At 45.8% G+C, this 19,661-nt stretch overlaps 1 protein-coding gene across 18 annotated transcripts in view; it reads right to left on the bottom strand.

Moving 5' to 3' along the window:
* EIF4G3 (eukaryotic translation initiation factor 4 gamma 3) overlaps window positions 1-19,661 on the bottom strand; it is a 143,059-nt gene that overhangs the window by 22,428 nt on the left and 100,970 nt on the right. For 14 of the 18 annotated variants that reach the window (XM_054849409.1, XM_054849411.1, XM_054849417.1 and 11 more), the window contains 9 exons: window positions 16,932-17,020; window positions 14,065-14,314; window positions 11,310-11,467; window positions 10,020-10,145; window positions 8,769-8,879; window positions 4,771-4,941; window positions 3,611-3,808; window positions 2,756-2,902; window positions 2,225-2,461 (listed from right to left, as the gene is read on the bottom strand). In XM_054849409.1, the coding sequence (XP_054705384.1) occupies window positions 2,225-2,461; window positions 2,756-2,902; window positions 3,611-3,808; window positions 4,771-4,941; window positions 8,769-8,879; window positions 10,020-10,145; window positions 11,310-11,467; window positions 14,065-14,314; window positions 16,932-17,020 (1,487 nt within the window). The remainder of the gene's footprint in view (window positions 1-2,224; window positions 2,462-2,755; window positions 2,903-3,610; window positions 3,809-4,770; window positions 4,942-8,768; window positions 8,880-10,019; window positions 10,146-11,309; window positions 11,468-14,064; window positions 14,315-16,931; window positions 17,021-19,661) is intronic. The other 4 variants (XM_054849418.1, XM_054849407.1, XM_054849420.1 and 1 more) reach the window with 1 other exon arrangement.

The raw sequence follows: 19,661 nt of genomic DNA, 5'->3' as shown, positions 1-19,661 counted from the left end.
TCCGCGAGTTCTGCACTACAGCATTTCCGCACCAGAACCACGTCTGGGGACCCAGAGCTGCTCTCGAGAGAAGCGAGTGCTGGGTGCTGTATGCTCCTCAGGTTGGATTTCAGTGTGAGCAGTGCAGAATGTGCAGGAAATGAGGCACAAGTCTGCGGGCACCTCCTTTGTTCAGCACGCACTTTCTCTGCATTTTTAATTACTTAAATAAGCTACACCGTCTGCTTGTACTTAATAAACTTGCCATCCGTTAAAAAACCCCAACAAAACAATGTAGGTTTTTTCCTGGTACACCTAAGCTGATCTGCTGGCTAACTGCCACTGAAAAGGGGAGTCCTGTTCTACCTCTGAGCTCCTCCTTTTTGTATCAGCATGGGTGCTCACCCGAGAAAAACTGGCTGAGGAACTAGAGGCATAAAACTAACCCTGCGCCCATCATTTCGATGCTTCACCTCCCTGAACTGGCTCGGCCGGGGTCGGGCAAGAGAAGTGAGGACAGCAAGCACTGCTTCTCTCGGCAAGAAGCGGTTCAACAAGCTTAGCTGTAGTATGAAACCCCACCAGCTCCTTTTCATTCAAAAAGTTGTGATGTGATGGAATCCAAACCAGTTAGCACTAAGACATGAAATGGTATCGTTAGAGAAGCCTCCGTTAGTCTAAATGTAACTCGCCAGGCTCTAAAAAAACTTTTCTCCCCAAATGGGGGCTCTGGCTGTTTTAAACAAAAAGTTTCAGGGCAGTTTTATAAAACGTTTCCTGCTCCCTTCACTAAAAACTAGCTAAACCCTCTTCCTTATACTTAAACAAAACCAAGAACCCCCCCTGTTAAAATTTGGTTCTGGCCTTGCCTTGGAACGTTTCAGCTCTGAGAGCAAATGTTTCCAAAGTTAGGAATGATGGGGAAAATATTTAGAATGGACTTGGGCCAGAAACTTTAATTATAACTATCACTAACACTTCAGCTTCAATAAAACCACGTAATAAAACACCTACCCCATTAATAGAAAATAAATAAAGGATTCTCACTCAATCTCAATAGAAATAACAAAGCACAAACACAGGACACGGGGCAGCTTCTCGCAACGGGTAACACGACATCTCCATTTCCCTGCTGCGTGCACGCTCCGTGCTACACAGTGCCACGACTCAAGCTTGCAGAACTGGCCAGCGCACCAAAAACTTGGCTTTTACGGTGTTTCCATGCTCGAAAAGACCAAAACAGCATCCAGGACTCATCCAGCATGACCTCAGTTACTGCTTAGAAGTCAGAGCCTGTTTTCTTCCCAAAGCACGTGGAGAAATTTAATCCTCGCTTCTGGCACTTCCAAACCTCCATCAATAACGCACACGCTGTTGCATTAACAACGCACGGTATTTAGCCTGGGGGATTAGTGGTAAACTACGCTGTTTTGGTCAATGCTCCGCAAAACAGTTTAGAAAACTGGATTTGATCCACCATGACCCTTGCAATCCAGCAGCACTGTAAGGGAACTCCCTTCCCTGAGCAGCTGAAAACAATTTGTTCAGTTTGTTTCCAGAGTTTGACTGATTTCTGACAAAACCCTCAAATGCTTTTTCATCCCAAGCCTGGCTTTTGCGAAGGAGAAGCAGAATGTCTGCGCCAAGAAAAGCTTATCGAGTGCGTAATGCTCTGTGCTACGTATATATGTTTGTTGGAAAAATCGGGAGGAGGCTGCTGTGTCAAAACAGCTGCTTCGTTCTGGCATGGCTGGAGGTGACGATGACACAAAATAAATGCGTCCACCAACATTCAGGTGGGGGCTTTGGCCAGTTAATGAGGATTTTTTTTTTAGATTTAACCCAATACATTCAGTGGTGGATTTTGTTGGTACTATAAACCTTCAATGGTAAAGAAATAACTCCTTAGCAACTACAGATAAGAGGTAAATTCTATTTGGAAAAAGAAATCCCGTAGGATATGTTGAACGCTTTTAAAGCGTTTGCTTGGATGAAACATTTGGAAACAAGTAGCGACCGGAGAGCCCTGTTGAAAATGATACAGAATCTATTAAAAAGGGGCAGAGAGAAGGGAGCGGGGCCAGGTCATGATGAAACATCCACAAAAGAGCGGATGATTTCCTCATGCTGTACAGAAATTCCTGAAGAAAAAAAATAAATATAAATCCTCAAATAAAAACACCCCACACCCATTTTTCCATCCATGCCCTGAAAGCCTCATCCCTCACTCCTGGTCCTGCCTTACCTTTGCTTTCTCAAAGTCCAGGTCCTTGCCAATGGTCGTTAGCAGGCGGCAAAGGCACTCGAGGGACTCCTCGTCATGGTTTTTCAGCAGCTTTACCACGCAGTCATGCATGATAGCCTCCGTCAGCATTTTTAGTTTGAAAAGCTCGCCAATGAACTTTATATTGCCAATGGATCTCCTTCGGGCTTTGTCCTTGGCCTCTTCCAGCTCGTCGTGGAGCCGCGTCTTCTCCTCTGGCTGTGAAACAGAAAACCAGCTCTAAAAACCCATGTTCACAGAGCACGGAATTCTTCAAAAGATCCAGTTTTACGTTTATAGTTGCTGTTGTCCCTGTTTACTCTTTTTCTCTCAAAACCCAAAAGGAGGCTGGTATAAACCCACTAATCAAGACAAATATTTTTTATTATACTCAGCCGCAGTGACAGAATGAAACTCTCGACTCCAAAATTCCCCCCAAATCGACCGCCATCTTCAAAAGAGATCATTTTCAGAGGGAGCGCTGAGAATTTATGGGGAAAAAATACCACTTACAGTGGTAGCAGCTTCAAGTTCTTTCTGCTTCTTTTCAAAGACGTCATCGTCAGCCTTGTCCTTTTCAAATTCCTTCTGGCAGCGATTTAATAGCAACTTGCGGAAATTTACTGTGCTCCCAGGTTTGTCTGCCATGGGCACTTTCAGCTGTAGGAGAAGGAAGAAAAACATCAGCAGAAATTCAGCTAAAACTCTACCCGTGAGCGAGGTTTCCTACAAACCATCGATTACATTTTATTATGCACTTCATATTCAGCAACGCCAGGCTGCAAGGCTATGATAGTTAAGCATCACGTCACGATTTCCAGCGGAGTTTTACATTTCATACGTAAAGTCGCACTCAAAACTTGGCTGGCACCACCTCTGCCTGGAGACAGATTACATTTCCATTCACAGGACCCTTTAAAAAGACACGCTGCCTCAAAATACTCCTGTTACGCGCTGAAGACTTTGGAGCTGTGCTCCTTCATTGTGCGTCATGACGGATTGAGGAGAGAAAGGGGTTATCTCGTCCCAAATTCACCACCTGAAAACTAGCCGGCCCCAGCTTGGCTCGGCACCTTGGGCTCCCCTTTGAAGCGAGAGAGAAATCGAACTTTCCAAACATGATGACCAGGCAGAGCAAAGCCTCCTCAACTCCAAATACCATCCCTTCCACACAAAGCCCTCTGCCTGCAGGCATGGCCAATGAATGTAGAAGAAATCCGTCATCGCGTAAATGATTTATTTACGTTCAGAAATGAACATTTAACTGCTCTTGCCACGTTTATACTGCTGCCAATCAGTCCATGGGAATAATGTGAAGAACATTCACCCGTGCAGAGGAATTTCCCATTTGACTTTGGCAGCTCTTACCGTTACAAGACACCTGCACATGTTGGCATATGCCACCGAGAAGCTCGGTTCATCGATAGCCTTCTCGAAGACCAGGTCAATGACTCCCTTCAGCCTCTCTTCTGTATCTACCGTCAGGTCTGTCACTTGCTTCATGAGCTGATTGAACATCTGGGGCGTCAGCTTGTTCAAGATGCTTCGTACCTTGCGGAACAGCTCCTAAAGGACAGAAAAAACTTGAAGTTTAGGCACAAATAGAGCAAGTGGCTTTCAAGAATGAGCTAGGATGCATCTTAAAGGTGAACGGAGATGATGTCCTGTAGGAACTTCCTAGAAGTTGAGTTACACACAGACCCGCAGTTGGGCACAGCCCAGCTCCAGTCCTAACTCAGCAACCGGCTACCAAAGATTTTTGGAAACTCTTGAATGCTTTTTTTGAGTGCGACAGAGGCACAAAGCCCTTGCTGTCACCCAACTGAAATATTCTTCTTGATATCAATTTAGCCATGAGATATAAATTCACAGGGAGTGGCCACCTTCTCCCTCAACTAGAGATAATCAACTTCTATATTTACTTCAAGGAATGTTTTTTTCTCTCCTATCCAGAATGATAATTAGGTCAACAACACTGCCGTTAGCCCCGAGAACAGAATTCCAGTGTCCTTCAAATCTATCCCAACTTATCCTACAAATTATAAGCCTGACCACCAGGCAAATACCTCAGCCTGGTGGGGAGAAAGACACAGAGAAGACTTCAGAGACAGCGTTGTTGGGCTGGGCAGCACAAACTGACAGAGGAACCTCAGTCCTGCTGAGGTTCAGGGCAGAAATGTGGTCTAAAAGGGGATGAAAAACAAGTTCTGTGCTGGAAGTTTGAGGTTGTTTGCTTTAGAATGGAGACAGAAATATTCTAGTAAAATAGCAAGAGAAAAACAATCCTGGAAGAGAGGTAGTAGGTTGTCTGGTGTTCCCTATTTAGACTCGCTTAATATACAGGATTGCCATTTAAACTCCAGGTCAGGAATAATCATGTGAAAAAAAATAATCAAGGTAGGGGAAAGCCATGATTCAAACTGGAATTCATTGCCCTGTTTTACTCTCTTACGCAACAACAAAGGCAAATCACCATCCTCCTCCTGTGACAGACTGCCGTCCTCAGAAGCGCTCGCTAATGCTCTCACCTGGGTTTTGACATTTTCTGGGTCCTCAGTTTGGTTTTCTCTCTTCAGGCTCGGCTTCCAGGCGTTCTCTGCCTTCTTCAGGTGGACATCCTCCTTCACACACACAGTGATGATCTTCCTGGGCTCTCTCCTCTGGCCTGGCTGAGATCTCCTCGGTCCAACATTCAACAACTAGGACAAAAACATTCCTTGTTATATCCCCTTTTAAACTCCCATCTCAATAAAACACTCCGGGGCGCACGCCAACGCCGACATTCAGCAACTCCTCCTGGGACTTTGAGGACTCTCTCTGACCCGATACACCGGTCTGGGCTGGTCAGAGGGAACATGAAGACACCAAAAACATTTTTTTTCGGGCAGCTTTTCCCGAAAAAGATATGGGATGACCACTGCCTACACGCATTGATGATGCTCTGGATGCCGCTTAAATGCTGCGGAACTCAACCTGACCAAAACGGCCAGAAACTGCATAACTGAGACATCATAGCAAAGGTGTATTTAAGGATTAAATTAGTCCTTACGTGCCATCCCAAGCAATTAGATAATGAGAAATTAGCGGCTCTGCCAAAACCATCAAGTTTTGCTGGAAATTGCTTCAAACAGAGCCACTTTGAGACAGGAATTCTACAAAACACACTGAATCAGTGCCTCTCCTGCATTGTAGAAACACAGATGCTCACAGAAGGGAAACACGTTACTTTCTTTGAAACAGCATCAAGCGCTTCCTGCAATCCTGTGTAACGTGATGCTCTTCCAGGTCAAATCAGGTAGGAAAACTGCCAAAACCGGAGAGTTTTCCATCAGTTGTACAAGTGATAGGTCAACAAGACACCCCCAAACTCCCTCCTCATCATCTGGGAGCTTACGACTGAGGATTAAAGGTATCGAATGCTGTTGGGAGGTGATGTTTCCCCTGTTCTCTTTCCTATTTCTGAACTCATTTATTAGGAATGTCCAACCTCAACGTAAAAATTAACGCAGCAACTAAACTCCGTTGTCAAACCCCATTCCTTTCCACAGAAGTAATTAATTTCTTCAGTGGGCAGCAGGCAGCCTCCCCACGAAAGGTGGGCCATTTAAAATGTTTCCTTGTTCAACCAAGGGACTCAATGAGCATCAGAGAGGCAAAACCATCTCAGTTATTCAAACAGCTTCAGTAAATACGGGAGGAAAGTGCTTTTAGCTGGTGCCTCTCGAGTCATGTATCGGCCCCAAACCCGTTTTTGAACTGTTAAAAACCACTAAGCCTTCCTTAAAGGCAGGAGCTTGTTTCTGCAATTTGAACTGCTCTGCTTCGACGATGTAAACGTGTGCCATTGATGAAAGGGAACAAACACGATCACCGCCACTGCTGGCGTTCTCGTTTGGGCTTCGTTATGTGATAACAGCAACGGAACAAGAGGTTATCACAAGACAACGACCTCATGCCGTGACATGCTTCGCACAGCGAGACAATGCATGGAAGAGGCTACATGGTGCAGCGCCTAAGCGTAGGAAGAGCTCTGTTCAGATCCCACTGGCACGCACAGGAATAACCCATCCGATCATTCCAACTTTGTTGGGCCGTGCCGTAACTGTAACACAACCGCGCGAGTCGATCACTCCCGAGAAACCAACAGTGGAACAAGAGAGCACGAACAGGGAGCCTTCGCGATGCTTTTGTGTGTTAGATGCCTTCCTGCAACAGCTGTCAATCCCTCCCTAGGACTCCTCTCCGCTCCCACCCAGAGCCCTCGGTCGACACCAGTATGATGCAGCAAACTGCTTCACAGCCCTGCCTTGAGACATCCACTCCGTTTTTATGCAATTTCACACAATTCTGCTGCCCAGGTTCTAATCGTGCTGCAAACCTGTGGCCGTGGAAAGAAGAAACTTCCCTCCAGCTGAAAAACCAGACAATATCGCAACAGAAAACCGACCGGTTTCAGCCACGCGCACTAGACCTCATCGCACGCGGAAAGCTTGGTAACCAGAGCCAGACTGGCCGCGTGCCCTGAAAATCAACATGTTTGGGCTCATTTCTCCCAGAAACCCGGGCAAAGCTGACGAGAGGTAACCTGCGGCTGCCCCGGCTCCCTGGCGCAGAGGCAGCTCCGGTCTGAAGGACCTTCCAACCGCAGCCAGGCTGTAACGGGCGAGGACAGAGCCGCAGAGGCACGGCGATTCCTCAGGAACGGGTCCTCACAAAGCCGAAGCGTTGGCTTTTAGAGCTAACTAAGGCTCCAAAAGGAGGGGGTGACTATTTCCCTTGCAAAACTGACGGATGCAAGGACCACTCTTCGCATCTCCTGAGTATCAGCACGTTACATGTCACAGCTGCCGCAAATCTGGCTGCTTCAAGACCAGACCTTGAAGTGCATTAATAGAACAAAAGCTTTCCTTAAGGTTGCATTTTTTTAAATATCTGAATAAACTTGGTTCAAACTGTTTGATTAGGTTTTAAAAGCAGTGAACAGAAGCCTCCTTTGAACGTGTAATAAAATAATCTACAGATCAAATTTTTAACAGAGAAAAGCTGGGGATTTTTGGTTCCAAATTTACAAAGCGGGAAGTTAGAGGCGCTTGAGCTCATGCCTGGTCCCCTTTTTGTAACCCAGGACAAGTAAATAATAATGTTCTGTATCACCTGCAATTACAGCGCTACAGCTTGCGCTGAAATAATACTTTCCACCAAAGGCACGGAGAAGTGCTTACCAGATGTTACTACATTAATCTGAATTACCTGACTTCTGGATGAAGAGGGGGGGGGGGGGGGGGGGGGAAGGAAAGCGGAAAGAAACCGGGACGAGCCTCCTGCAGAGGAGCCAAAAACTCGCAGCAACACCGTACGACCTGGTGCTCTCCCTCCCTCCCGGTCTGCTTCTGCTCTTAGGGCACGTCAGAGGAACGTTTGAAAAAATATCCAAGACATTAAAGAACTGCTTCTCCTTCTACAACAGGCTTCAAACGCAGACGGCAAAATTAAGGTTAGATGTGAGAAGTGATTCTGCCTTCCAGGGAAGCACAAGAATCGAGGCGACCTGAGTTTCCATCGCCTCTCGGGAAGGATAAAAGCAGACGCATCCCACCTCAGCGCGCAGGGACGGACCGGTCCTCTCCAACCCTATTTCCCTGTGTTTGGATCCCGTTACCCGCTGCGCTCATCTAACTTCTTGTCTACATCAAAAAGTGTTTTATTAGCTGTATTTTGTTCCCGTACAATTACACCCCTTGGGTCATTTGATGCGACATTCGTTACTTCTAACAACGATCATACAACACGTTTAAGCGAAAAGAAGGAAATAAATAAAGACAAAAGCCAAGGAAGCAAAACAAAAGATTCTCAACGTGCCGAAAGCTTGTTAGCGCTGAGCTGCTCGACATTATTTCGAGGGCGAGGAAGAGGCAGTGGGGTTTAATGGTTTATGGGCATGGCCTGTGTAGAGGTGGAATGACCGAGCGGACAGACAGCGTACACGCAGATTTTTGCCATGCTTTACGAGAAGATAACGTTTGATTTTGCTCGGGGCTGAAAACCCTCACATCCTATAACCGCCGACGTCACAGGAGAGCAGGGCTTGTTAAATAACGTTACCTTCCGACCCTCCTCGAGAAAAAAAACGCAAAGAAAGGCTCTACTCTGTAAAGGCGCAAATGTAAGATGTATGTTATGTGCTGAATGCTCCAAATGAACGGGGTAAGCGGGACTTACCTTTTCTCCCCCTTTCCACAGGTCTGCAAAGTACAGACCCCTCGCGGATCCCGCTCAGGCCAACGTCCCAGCATGCCCTCAGCTGGTGATGTCCCACCCACCACTGAAGACTGCCTAGAGGGGTACAATGCAAGTCTTGTTTCTTTTTTTTTTTTTCTAATTGCTTTTAAAAACTGTTGCACCTTTTTGTAAAGTTTTCTACCGGTCGTTCTTTATCAATGGTGGGCATTAGGGGGGGGAAAAAAAAAAAAGACAACTCTACAAAAAGGTGCAAAGACTGGGGAGGAAAAGGGGGGATTTGGCTTACCCCTATCGGCAGGTTCCTCAATGGTGGGTGAGGCGAGACCAAGAGAGGGCATGCTGGGGAACCGCACCGAGCCAGGGAGGGCAATCCAGGGTTGCTCTGCACTTTGCAGGCCTGCGGAAAGAGAAAGAGCGACAGGGGTGTTACCAAGATGCCGAGAGGCTCGGGGACATTCAGCGCACGGAAGGAGAGAAGGCGCCGGAGTACAACCTGCAAGTCCGAAATATAGGAAGCGATGTCGACCTCAAACAGCATCGAGGTTTCGGGACCGGGTGGCGTTCCGAGAGAAACCGCGACACCGAGGCTACTCCAAGACACGGACGCGAACCCCAGAACCGAGGCAGCGGCCACGAGACCGCTCTCAAACCAGAAACACTACATCGACTCAAAATGGCTGGGTTTGACTCCGAGCCTCCTGGAAACCTGCACGCCTGGAAGTCGTGGTTATTCAGCAAACTCTTCGGAAACCAGCAGTTTTGGAAGATAAATGATGGCTACGCCATTAGATATATGTAGATGAATATATTGGATGTATCTTAATAGATAGATTAAAAAAAAAAAAAAAATCAATGACTGCACCAAATGGAGGCAGCCTCCATCCTCCAGCTGTGGCTGACTGGGCGGCACTGTGCTGGGGAGCACCCGCACCCCAAGAACAAGGGATGGCAAAGGCAAGAAGGAAGAATTCAGAGAGGGCTTTCAGAGTTTGGGCAAAGTCAGACACAGGGAAAAAGAAGAGGTGAAAGGAAAGCAGAGGAAAAGGCAGAAAAATGAGGAATGAGGTGACCGAAGCAAAGCAACATGTGGAAGTATAGAGAAAGCAAGAACATACACAGGCACTGTGTATATAGATTTTACTAACAAAAAAAAAATAATCTATTTGCTCTATTGGCATGTTTTATGAATCAGACTCCTGTGATGACACACACTCACACCAGGCTGTTGTACCAGAAACGTGCGTTCACACACGTGCGACTGCCAGCTCCTCAGGGTGGAAACATGTTTCCACACCTCTCACGCGGGGAAACGGGGAAGGAGATCAAAGCCATTTAAGACCGATACGTACCAGTTAAAAAAACATCCGCAACGTTTTTCTCATTTGCCTAAAATTTTGCCAGCCAAGAAAACATCACCCTTGCATTCATCCTGACAAAACCAGAACCACCGGAGCATCCGAAGAGGCCCAAAAGCGTGAGGACGGACTTCATCGGTGTTAAGGCCAGTTTTTAAATTAGCAAGTTGGGGTAAACTCACACTTCCAGAAACGTTTCTTCCCCCAGAGGTTTGCCTCCCAAAATCAGCAAAGGCTGGCGTGAAGTCTGGTCCTCGAGGCAGTATCCGAGGGTCCAGAGTTCTCAGTGGCAATTTCGGCTGATTGACCTGCATTGTGGAACAAAACGAACAAACAAACAGGAGCTGCTGAGTGGGTGCTGCAGTGACCAGAATTCATGCAAGTCTACAGACAAACCATAATAGTCACATTTAATATCCAAATAAACGCTTTTAACAAACCGTGCAAGTTTTATGCATCTACGCCTACACTAAAACCAGACATTTAATTTAAATCAGTCTTCGGCAGGTGACTGTTGAGGAAATAGGTGGAGTTCAGAACCATTTCAAAGCTGAGCATGACCTACAGAGGATAAAATTACAGTGACACGGACCCATCTTCTGCAAAATGAATGTGATAGTCTTGGTTCAGGATCACAAAACCGCCACCCTCCCTCAAAGAAACGTCTTTTGTGTTAACGAGACAGACGGCCGACCGAGCAAAGGAAGCCAAAGCAGAGAGAGCAGTGAGAAGCAATCACAGAAAACTAGTAGGTGGATGAAATCGTTTTGGGAACAAAGCTGCGTTTTATAATTCGTCTGGGTACGAAATTCAGAGTGGAAATGCTTCTGCACATGAGAATCACCTACATCCTGATTGGTGCTTGAACCTTAAGAGCGAGTCTGTAGTGCTTACATCAAAATCAATGAACTACATAGTTCTAACCGAGATGAGAATAAGGTCTTGGTGTCAGCACTTCAGAAATCACAAGTATTTCAATAAGCGCAGACATACAGCAGAGAAAATCACACCTGTAATAAGGCTGGATAGAAATCACAACACTTCTTGAGAGCCAAGGTTTAGAAGATCTTTTATTAGATCAGCTCTAACAGTGACACGACTGTTTCAGACCAAAAGAAAAGAGTTTACCCAAAAGCATGCCTATGCTTTCTGACCGTGGAGTTGAGCTAATAAAAGACACTGCATCTCCGTTCAGTCTTGCTTTGCCTTTATCCTACTGGCTTTATCTTTTTAAATTTCAATAGCTACCCAGTAGAACTTAATCCAGATAGAGACCATTAAAAATGCTTCAGTTGTTAAATAATCTGTGCATGTTCATTAGGCACCAACGCCTCTATTTGGAGAATTTTGTGATGTGACAGCCGCCAAATATTTCCCCTTCCTGAGAAAATTCTGCATGGAAATGACCAAGGAATAAAGCACGCGTTAGCAATCTTTATTTCTATTAAAAAAAAAAATAAAATTGCACGTACCTGTTTTATCGGCTCTCCTCTCACCTTGTCGAGAACCACATCGCTTATGGGAGGCAGCCCCTCCGGCTTTTGGATACAGACAGGCATGAACTGGAAATCCAGTAAGAACTCCCGGTCGTACTGCTTCTTCCCCTCGGGGTCCAGGGGCTTCCACTGCTCTATAAGGAGAGAAGGTGCCTGAGATTCATAGGTAACCAAAAAACCTCCGCTCTCTGAGACGCATTTTGGGTGAATTCAAAGGGAAGAGATTGCTACAGATGCTTGGGAAATTTTAATTTAACTTTATTTTAATTTTGAAGGCAGCAAGGAGAGGAATACACATCACATTAAAGGAACACAAGCGATGGGGAACTTATAGCCAACTCCAGCAGCAGCCACAGACTGAACTAACCACTAATTCCAGTTTTAACCCACATTCTCTCATTTTAATTCTGACTCCCGCTCTTTGGTGCAATACGACAAAACAGGGACAATTCCCGGTTTCTGGGTGAAAATGCAAAAGTTAAAGTGGCTGGTTTTGTGTAACACAGAGCAATAAATGCAGAGCTGAGGAGAGAGGAGCACCGCACAGAACAAAAAGATCCTTTGAAAATGCGAAAACACCGAGTCTTTAACAGCCCACGCTGGAGACAACGGTGGGAACCAAAAGAAAATGCAGAGCCATAGGCCACACTCTTAGAATTATAACTTTTTAACCATTTTTTCAAAGGGTTTTTTGGGCAGAACTGCGGTGCAGAGGACCTCGCCCGATGCAAATCAAAATATAAACCTACAGCCATTTCAGCACAAGGAAAATCAGTGTCTGGTAGCCTAGAGACAGGATTTTCTTTGCTGGCCACACAGTTTGTTTGAAGCTAAAGAAGAAAACCATGGACTTGCTCAGCAGCCAGGGTGACTAGACAGGCCCTAAGTGGGCGGCACGTTTTTATCTGGAGGAAAACATCCGTACAAGATGCCGCCTTTGTATTTCACCGATGCCAAACGGCATCGCTTTGCATTTATCCAGCCGACCAGGTTCACTGTTAAGGTTTTCTATGATTTATTTTTAGCAGTTTTTGGTCTCTGGGTTCTCACCATCCTCATCTCTGCAGAGGCTGTCAACAGAAACTTATTTCAAGTGATGAGTTTTAATCACTGGGAATGAAAATACACAAAATTACAATTTTTAGCAGTTTAACTTTGTGCAGTTTTGTTTCTACAGAGCTTCGGGATGAAGGACTGCAGAAAATGGTTTGGCTGGCTATCCCAGCCAGAATTCCCAGCCAGCTGCCTATCCGCCGTGCCACACCACCCTCCATTTATCATGGAAAAGCACCGACAGCAACAAGAAACAGTTTATATGTACAGTTTCCTTCTCCTGGAAAGTTAAAACAAGCTGTTTTAATGTGAAAAGCAGCTGGGTAGTGTCACAAGCAGGGTTTTGGGTCCCCAGCAAGGGGAGAGACCGGGATATAACACACAATTCCTCCTATGGTCAACCAGAAGGCAAAAATCCCCCTTTTTAGAAAGAGCAAAGCCGAACTCGAGGATTATTGCACCAAGCGGCCGGGTCTGCTTTGCGGCAGACAAGTCCGGTGCGCGTTGCTTTCCCCGGGCTCGACCCAAGCCCTCCAGCTGAGTGCAAGGACGGCTGGACCCAAACCAGGATCGTGCTGTGTCGAGTGTTTTGGAGAGACAGCTGACGAATTACGGATTAACTTCAAGAAGTGCCTAACTAATGAACCAGTAAGCCAGCATAAGTGTGTGGTAAACTATCAAGAAGCCTCTACGTTTTCTCCTAACGATCCGATACTACCAAATTAATAAAAGAAAAACAACTCGGGTCTTTGTCAGAACAAAGCAGCACTGAAATAACAACCGCAGTGTATGCACTTAACGGTGATGCTCCTTCCCGATGTCTTGTCCTTCCTTATTCTGTTTCCTACTCTCGAACTTCTGAGCTCTTAAGAAAGCGACTAATTTATTTTAAGGGAGCTTCACCTGAATAAGAAATGGCTTAAAAATTGGTAGCAACCAAGAAGTAAGTTGGTCTCAAGGTCTCTCGTCATGAGGTGAGTTAATAGAGGTTCAGGTTGACAAATTAAATATCTTAATAAATACCAAAAAGACCCGCAGGCAGCCTATATCCAGTGCTCAACAGCAACGAAAGGGCCATATCCTGGGAGCCCAAACTTGAATTATTTTATCAGAAGAACTGCTCACAGTTCAAGAGCAGAGCCTGGACTGAAAATCACCTACTGTTTCTTTTCCTTACTCTTCTAGGAATCTGAAGATCTATGCAACTGTTTAGCCAGGAAATTGTATCTATATGAACACATGTACTCATGTGTACACATTTAGGACCCAATCACAACTCTCAAGTCTCTTATTTAAGAGCTATGTCTGCTTAGATGGAATTTCTTGGATCGTTCTCAGCTGTCAATCACACGGGAACCAATTCGCTGCCATTTCCACTCTGTGGCAGCCAACATCCACACGTGCAATAAATTCCAGGAATCAGGGATTTTCTCTTCTCTTCATTACCACCACCAAGAGAAAAAAACCATTTTCCTCTCATGCTCCCCCAGAAGGTCTTGCTGAGCCTCTTGGTGAGTGGATCCCAGCAGAGCCGGACACCGTGGAAGGCTGGACCCCCTTCCAGCCCCACCGGAACATCCTTCCTTCCACGGGGAGGATGCACGGGGCGTTAGCAGCCCTTAAAGGAGGGAGACACAAAACCAAGCGAGCATATGCAGGAGTCTGAAACAGGATTTACCTGGTTTATACTGGTACACTGGCCCTTCGCTGGAGCTCTCTGTGAAGCCTGAGTTTGCATCGGTGCCTTCCCCCTCTGAAACGCTCTCGGCGCCATTCCGGACAGGTTCTGCCTCCTGCTCTCCGTTTTCTTCCACAGGTTTTGCTTTTTTAAGCTCAGAGGGGTCTCTCTCCAGTTGAAACCCATGGCTCATTTTCTCCTGTTCAGATTCAAGTACTTGATCACCTGAAAGTTCCTCTTCTACTTTAGGCTGAAGCACAGATGGAAACACAGAGGTTACGATAAAAACACCCTGCCAAAATTCAAAGCACGCAAAACGGCTTTTCATTTATTCATACAGCATTTTTGCATGTAACAGGAATACATATGCATCTTAAACAGCAACACGGAGATCTGGAACAACACACAGAACAACCGCATGATATATCGCTTCGTTACCAGAGATAACTCACCGATAATTAACAGCGCAACTGGACAGACTGAGCGTTGCCCGTGAAATCCCCAGGAGGTACTGGGATGGTGTCCTGGTTTTAGCTGAGAGGGTTGATTTTCTTCATAGTAGCTAGTGTGGGGATATGTTTTGGATTTGTGCTGGAGACGGTGTTGATAATATAGAGATGTTTTTGTTCTATGGACTTATTGTTGAGCAGTGTTTACACAGGGCCAAGGCCTTTTCTGCTTCTTGCGCTGCCCTGCCAGCGGGATGGCTGGGAGTGCACAAGAAGTTGGGAGGAGACAGACAGGACAGGTGACCCAAACTGACCAAAGGGATATTCCATACTGTATGACGTCATGCTCAGTTTATAAGGAGCTTGGGGGGAAGAGAAGGGGGGGGGCAGCGGCGTTCGGAGTGATGGCGTTTGTCTTCCCAAGTAACCATTACGCGTGACAGGGCCCTGCTTCCCTGGAGATGGCTGAACACCTGCCTGCCCATGGGGAGTGGTGAATGAATTCCTTGCTTTGCTTTGCTTGTGCGCGCGGCTTTTGCTTTACCTATTAAAATGTCTTTATCTCAACCTACGAGTTTTCTCACTTTAACTTTTCCAATTCTCTCCCCCATCCCGATGGGGGGGGGAGCGAGTGAGCGGCTGCGTGGTGCTTAGCTGCCGGCTGGGGTAAAACCACGACAGATGGGATGGAAGGGACTATTAAGCCCTACACACGACAGCCACGAGCAGTCCCAGCCGGGAAAGACAACCTCGCTTTTCCCCTCTCCCGCAGCTCACTGGCTACTTTAAAAGGGACATCGTGCTCATTTTGGGGGGATCCTTCCTTTAAAGGTACATTTCCTGCTACTTTAAAAGGGACATCGTGCTCATTTTGGGGGGATCCTTCCTTTAAAGGTACATTTCCTGCTACTTTAAAAGGGACATCGTGCTCATTTTGGGGGGATCCTTCCTTTAAAGGTACGTTTCCTGCTGCTAATTGCAGCAGATCCCAATAAAGGAGGTAAGGTGACATACAGCCACAACTTCAGCATCTCAGTTTCAGGAAAACGCACAAATAATATCCCTGGCTGCTGACTGCAGAGCTCTCCAAGGACACAGCCTTAGTCTGAATTCAGACAGGGAAGGCGTCAGGAATGTGCTTCTCCTGGGAGAAACCCCACCACGTCTAAGCATTAAAGACTTAAACCGAGGATGCTCCGGAAGAGGCTCTGCATCCTCCCGCCTCCCTACCTGAGGGCACCACACCCTAAAATGCTTTTTACAGATTTTATCAAGGGAATACTCTGGAAAATTAGCATTGGCGAAAACGCCAAGTGGTCCAGGAGACCAGACTCCAATAAATGACGAAGAAAGCGTACGGAGTATAAACTTGCTCGTGCAGCCCAGCAACATCCTTTGCTCGCCGGCTTAAAAACGAGCATAGGGATTCTTTTCGTTTCCTTGGATTACCCAAACATCAGCTTTTCCGTTGCGCACAGAGCAGCTGCCGCAGCGTGCTACCTTGCACGTGAGCATTTTAAACATCTATTGCTCCATAAACAGTGGGGAGAGCACTTCTAGACCATTCATAACATGTCAACGGGCTTATCTGCTGCTTCGGTGGAGAAACCGCAAACGTTTCCTTCTACAAAGGATAAAGAACTGTCCGCTAGACTCAAGATTTACTCTGCAATGACGTGCTTTTAGAGCAGAAAGGTTCGACGATGTTTGTGGTGAGGGAAAGTTGCGGAGGAAACGGCAGATGAATAATAACTGAAGAAAAATTTGGAGTGAAGCAGCAACGCTTCTCTGCGTCACGTCTGGCCGACAGAGGTTTTTCTACATGCACAGAGCAGTTGGAATTTTTACATTTTTACTCTCTTAACCCCTCTGTGATCTATTCTAACCCCAATTTTACCCAGGATATTAAACAAAGAAGTCCCCCCTGCAATATCCCTACCAGAATGGCAGCAAGGGAGATCTTCGTTACTCATCTAATTACTGTCAAGGTGGTTTTGCCTGAAGACTTCAATGTTTTCCTTTCCCAGGTGGTCATCAGGGGAAACTAACCTTCGGCCGTGACATCACAATGACATCACCGTGCAGCAGAACCACCTGCCAAATGTCACCACAGTGGCCTGGGACCCACACGGGGCAGCGCTAAGGGATTCAAATCCACTTTTATCTCACGCTTCACTGGAAGGACAGCAGTTACACGCTCCTGACTGTTGGGAGTCGTTAAATTAGGCAAGAAGGAAGCAAACTGAAGAGCTTCAACAGAGAACAGACTAAAATGCTGGGGAACATCACAGTTCCCCCCAAAAAAGGCTGCCCTGGGTCCTTGTGAGACAACTAGGAAACAAAACATCTAAAATACAGTGTAAAGAGAGCAACAGCATCGTTAAATTTGGATAAAGCCAGACTGCGGTTCCCTCTTACCTCTGTTTCCGCCTCTGTCACCTCCTCAGTGGCTTGGGTCCGGTCTTTTGGTTTCTTCCACGTCTTTGGTGCAGTTACAGCTGTTTGGGCTGAAATATAAGCGTACATCTATTACTACACTAAATTACACGGAGCGAATTTGGCCGTGGGTGATGCCTTTCCCCCTCGCACGCTGGTTTTACATACAGGAAAATGAAGCAGTGGCAGCCTCGCGGAGGATTCAGTTTGATATAACCCCGTTTTGTTTCCATGCGGTAATAACAAAATCGTTAGTGTGACATTAAGACACGGTAATTGTTTTACAAGTTGCTCATTCAAGCTCGAAATGATACTTGTGATAGCAAGGAGTTTACTACCAACAGGATAAGGGCAAAAAAACCCCTTCAGAAATGGAATTTTTTTGGAAAGATCAAGTATTGGTGAGGAGCGAAGGTTGTTCTCAACATCTTTTGCTCAAGAAATATTATAAGAATTAGCCATCATCTGGACCACAACCATGAACAGGCCAAAAATTCCGGCATCTCATCCAAAAGGACAACAGGACAACTCCTTCAATCTTGCTCTCCTGAGCTGGGTTTATATTTCCATTTAAAAGCAGGTTAACAACCCCACCATCCATTAATTTCCCTGGCCAACTGATTCAAAGAAAACACCATTTAATATTTCTAACATCACCAGTGATTTCCTCTAATCACTTTTTTCCCCCCTCAAAGTGTAAAAGAAACCACACAATATATTAAGAGGAGACAAAACCATTAAGCCAATACGCTCGTAATTTGTTGCAAGTGCTACCAGCTTAAATTCCGATACAGGGCACATCTGCATATTTAACACCGAGCATAAACAGAATTGATTTTGTGATTGAAGTTTACTGCAAACAGGAGCTGTCGTTGCTGATAAAAGTGTTTATCTTCATACTAAATGCTCCCAAAGCAAAGGTTAACATAAGAAAATAAAAAAATTCTAATTCAAATATTCAGCCATCATCTAGTCATTCACAGTTCCCTCCGCCAAGGAAATCTGCTAAAATGTAGTGAAGATTTAGTGGTTTTCAAAAGTCAACCCACTGTTTTACGGCTGGACATCGAGCTCCACTGCCATGACACGATGACACCTTGTTTGGTGCTGCCACTTCCACATTTTGGGGGGATTTCTTCAAGGAGAGGGTCACATCCGCACAGTAATGACCTAAACACTGCCACAGCCAAGTAAGTTCATCAATTAACCCCAAAGTTTTTTCATTTGACAGAATTTCACTCCGTTCATGCTCAAACTACGCTACGGAAACATCCATGGTGTAAAATAACGTTTCATTTTTAAATACACAGAAATAAACTCCGGGTCATGGATTTGGGATTGGCAAAGGTTTGAGGCATCTCCTTCCTCAGGACGTGAGCATTATTGCTTCTCGATGCCTTTTTTCACCTTTTTTTGGCGAAAGAAAGCTCTATAAAGGATGCGGTCCTGCCGAGCCTCCCAAACGAGTCTCGTGGCTTTTGCCTTGTTTTGTTGGTGCTTTGGGGGTTCCCTGCATGAGGACGCTTGGCCGGACGCTTGCCTTTAATCCCAAGACACGGCAGCAGCCTTCGCTCAGCCCCGTAGCTCTGCAGTTCTAACACCCGACCGTATTTCGGAGCTGACGGGGTACGCCGGCAAGATCTCCAGAGACATCGCTCAATTTTTCCCCTCTTAAAATAGCAGACATCAGATTTTTTTTCTTTTTCTGTTGAGTTCTCATTTCTGCTACAGGAACTGACTCAATAGGAGAATTTATGCTAATGTATGCTTAGAAAATTAAAGTGAGTTTAGGTGCCAACCCTCCCAAACCCAAAACCCACCCAGGACAAGAGCGCTGGTGCCATCCAAAAACTGAGTTTCAGCTCTCCACGAGCCGTAGGGAAAACAAAATGTAACGTGTCCGGTTTGGCTCTTATCTCCGGATGCTTCTGGTCTTTTGATTTTCCTGTCCCCCCCAAATGATGCATTTTGCGTGCACACCAATAATCAAATTCGTTCTCAAATGCGGATTCATTTTTGCCTGCATTCACACATTTCCAGAGCTTGTTTTCAGCCCACTTTGATGTGTTAGGTGGTAATTTCTGTCCACTGGAGAAGGGACACGAGCAGAGCCAGCGCACTGCTGAGCTCTTGGCTTATTGCTGCTTACAAAAATAAAGATAACAGGAGTGAAAATACTGATCTACATTAGAGGCCACATCCCATTTTTATGTTCTTGCTAAATATTACTTACTTCATTACTTCTGCTCTTTTAATTCTTTCTACGTTTTTAAGCTATTCCCCTTTTCTTTTACAATCTGAATTATAACACAAGCACAATTCCATCGCAAAGCTCAACCCAATTAAATCCTTCTTTCCGACTATCCTGGGCATCGTTACTGGCGATAACATCACTGCTCAGCAGATCCATTTCTCCAGCTACATCACGTTCTTCCATGGAACATCTTTCTGCAGGAGATACCCACCCCAGCAAGTCCACAACCAAGCGAGACAGAGAAGGCAATCTCCTCTCTGATGTGGGTGCCAATTGCTAAGCATAAATTAATACCAGCTTTTCTGTTTTTATTTTTTAGCCAACGCACCATTAAAAAACCAAAGCGAAGACTCACCATTGCCTTACAGCTCATGGGAAAGAAAATATATTCCAGTGGGCTATGCCAGCAAATCAAGAAAAAGGCGATACCTGATTTATGTTTCCGGCTCTTCTGGCTT

Source organism: Grus americana, chromosome 21, assembly GCF_028858705.1.
Source record: "Grus americana isolate bGruAme1 chromosome 21, bGruAme1.mat, whole genome shotgun sequence".
In the NCBI taxonomy this organism is placed as follows: Eukaryota; Metazoa; Chordata; class Aves; order Gruiformes; family Gruidae; genus Grus; species Grus americana.
This window is presented reverse-complemented; position numbering and strand designations above follow the sequence as displayed.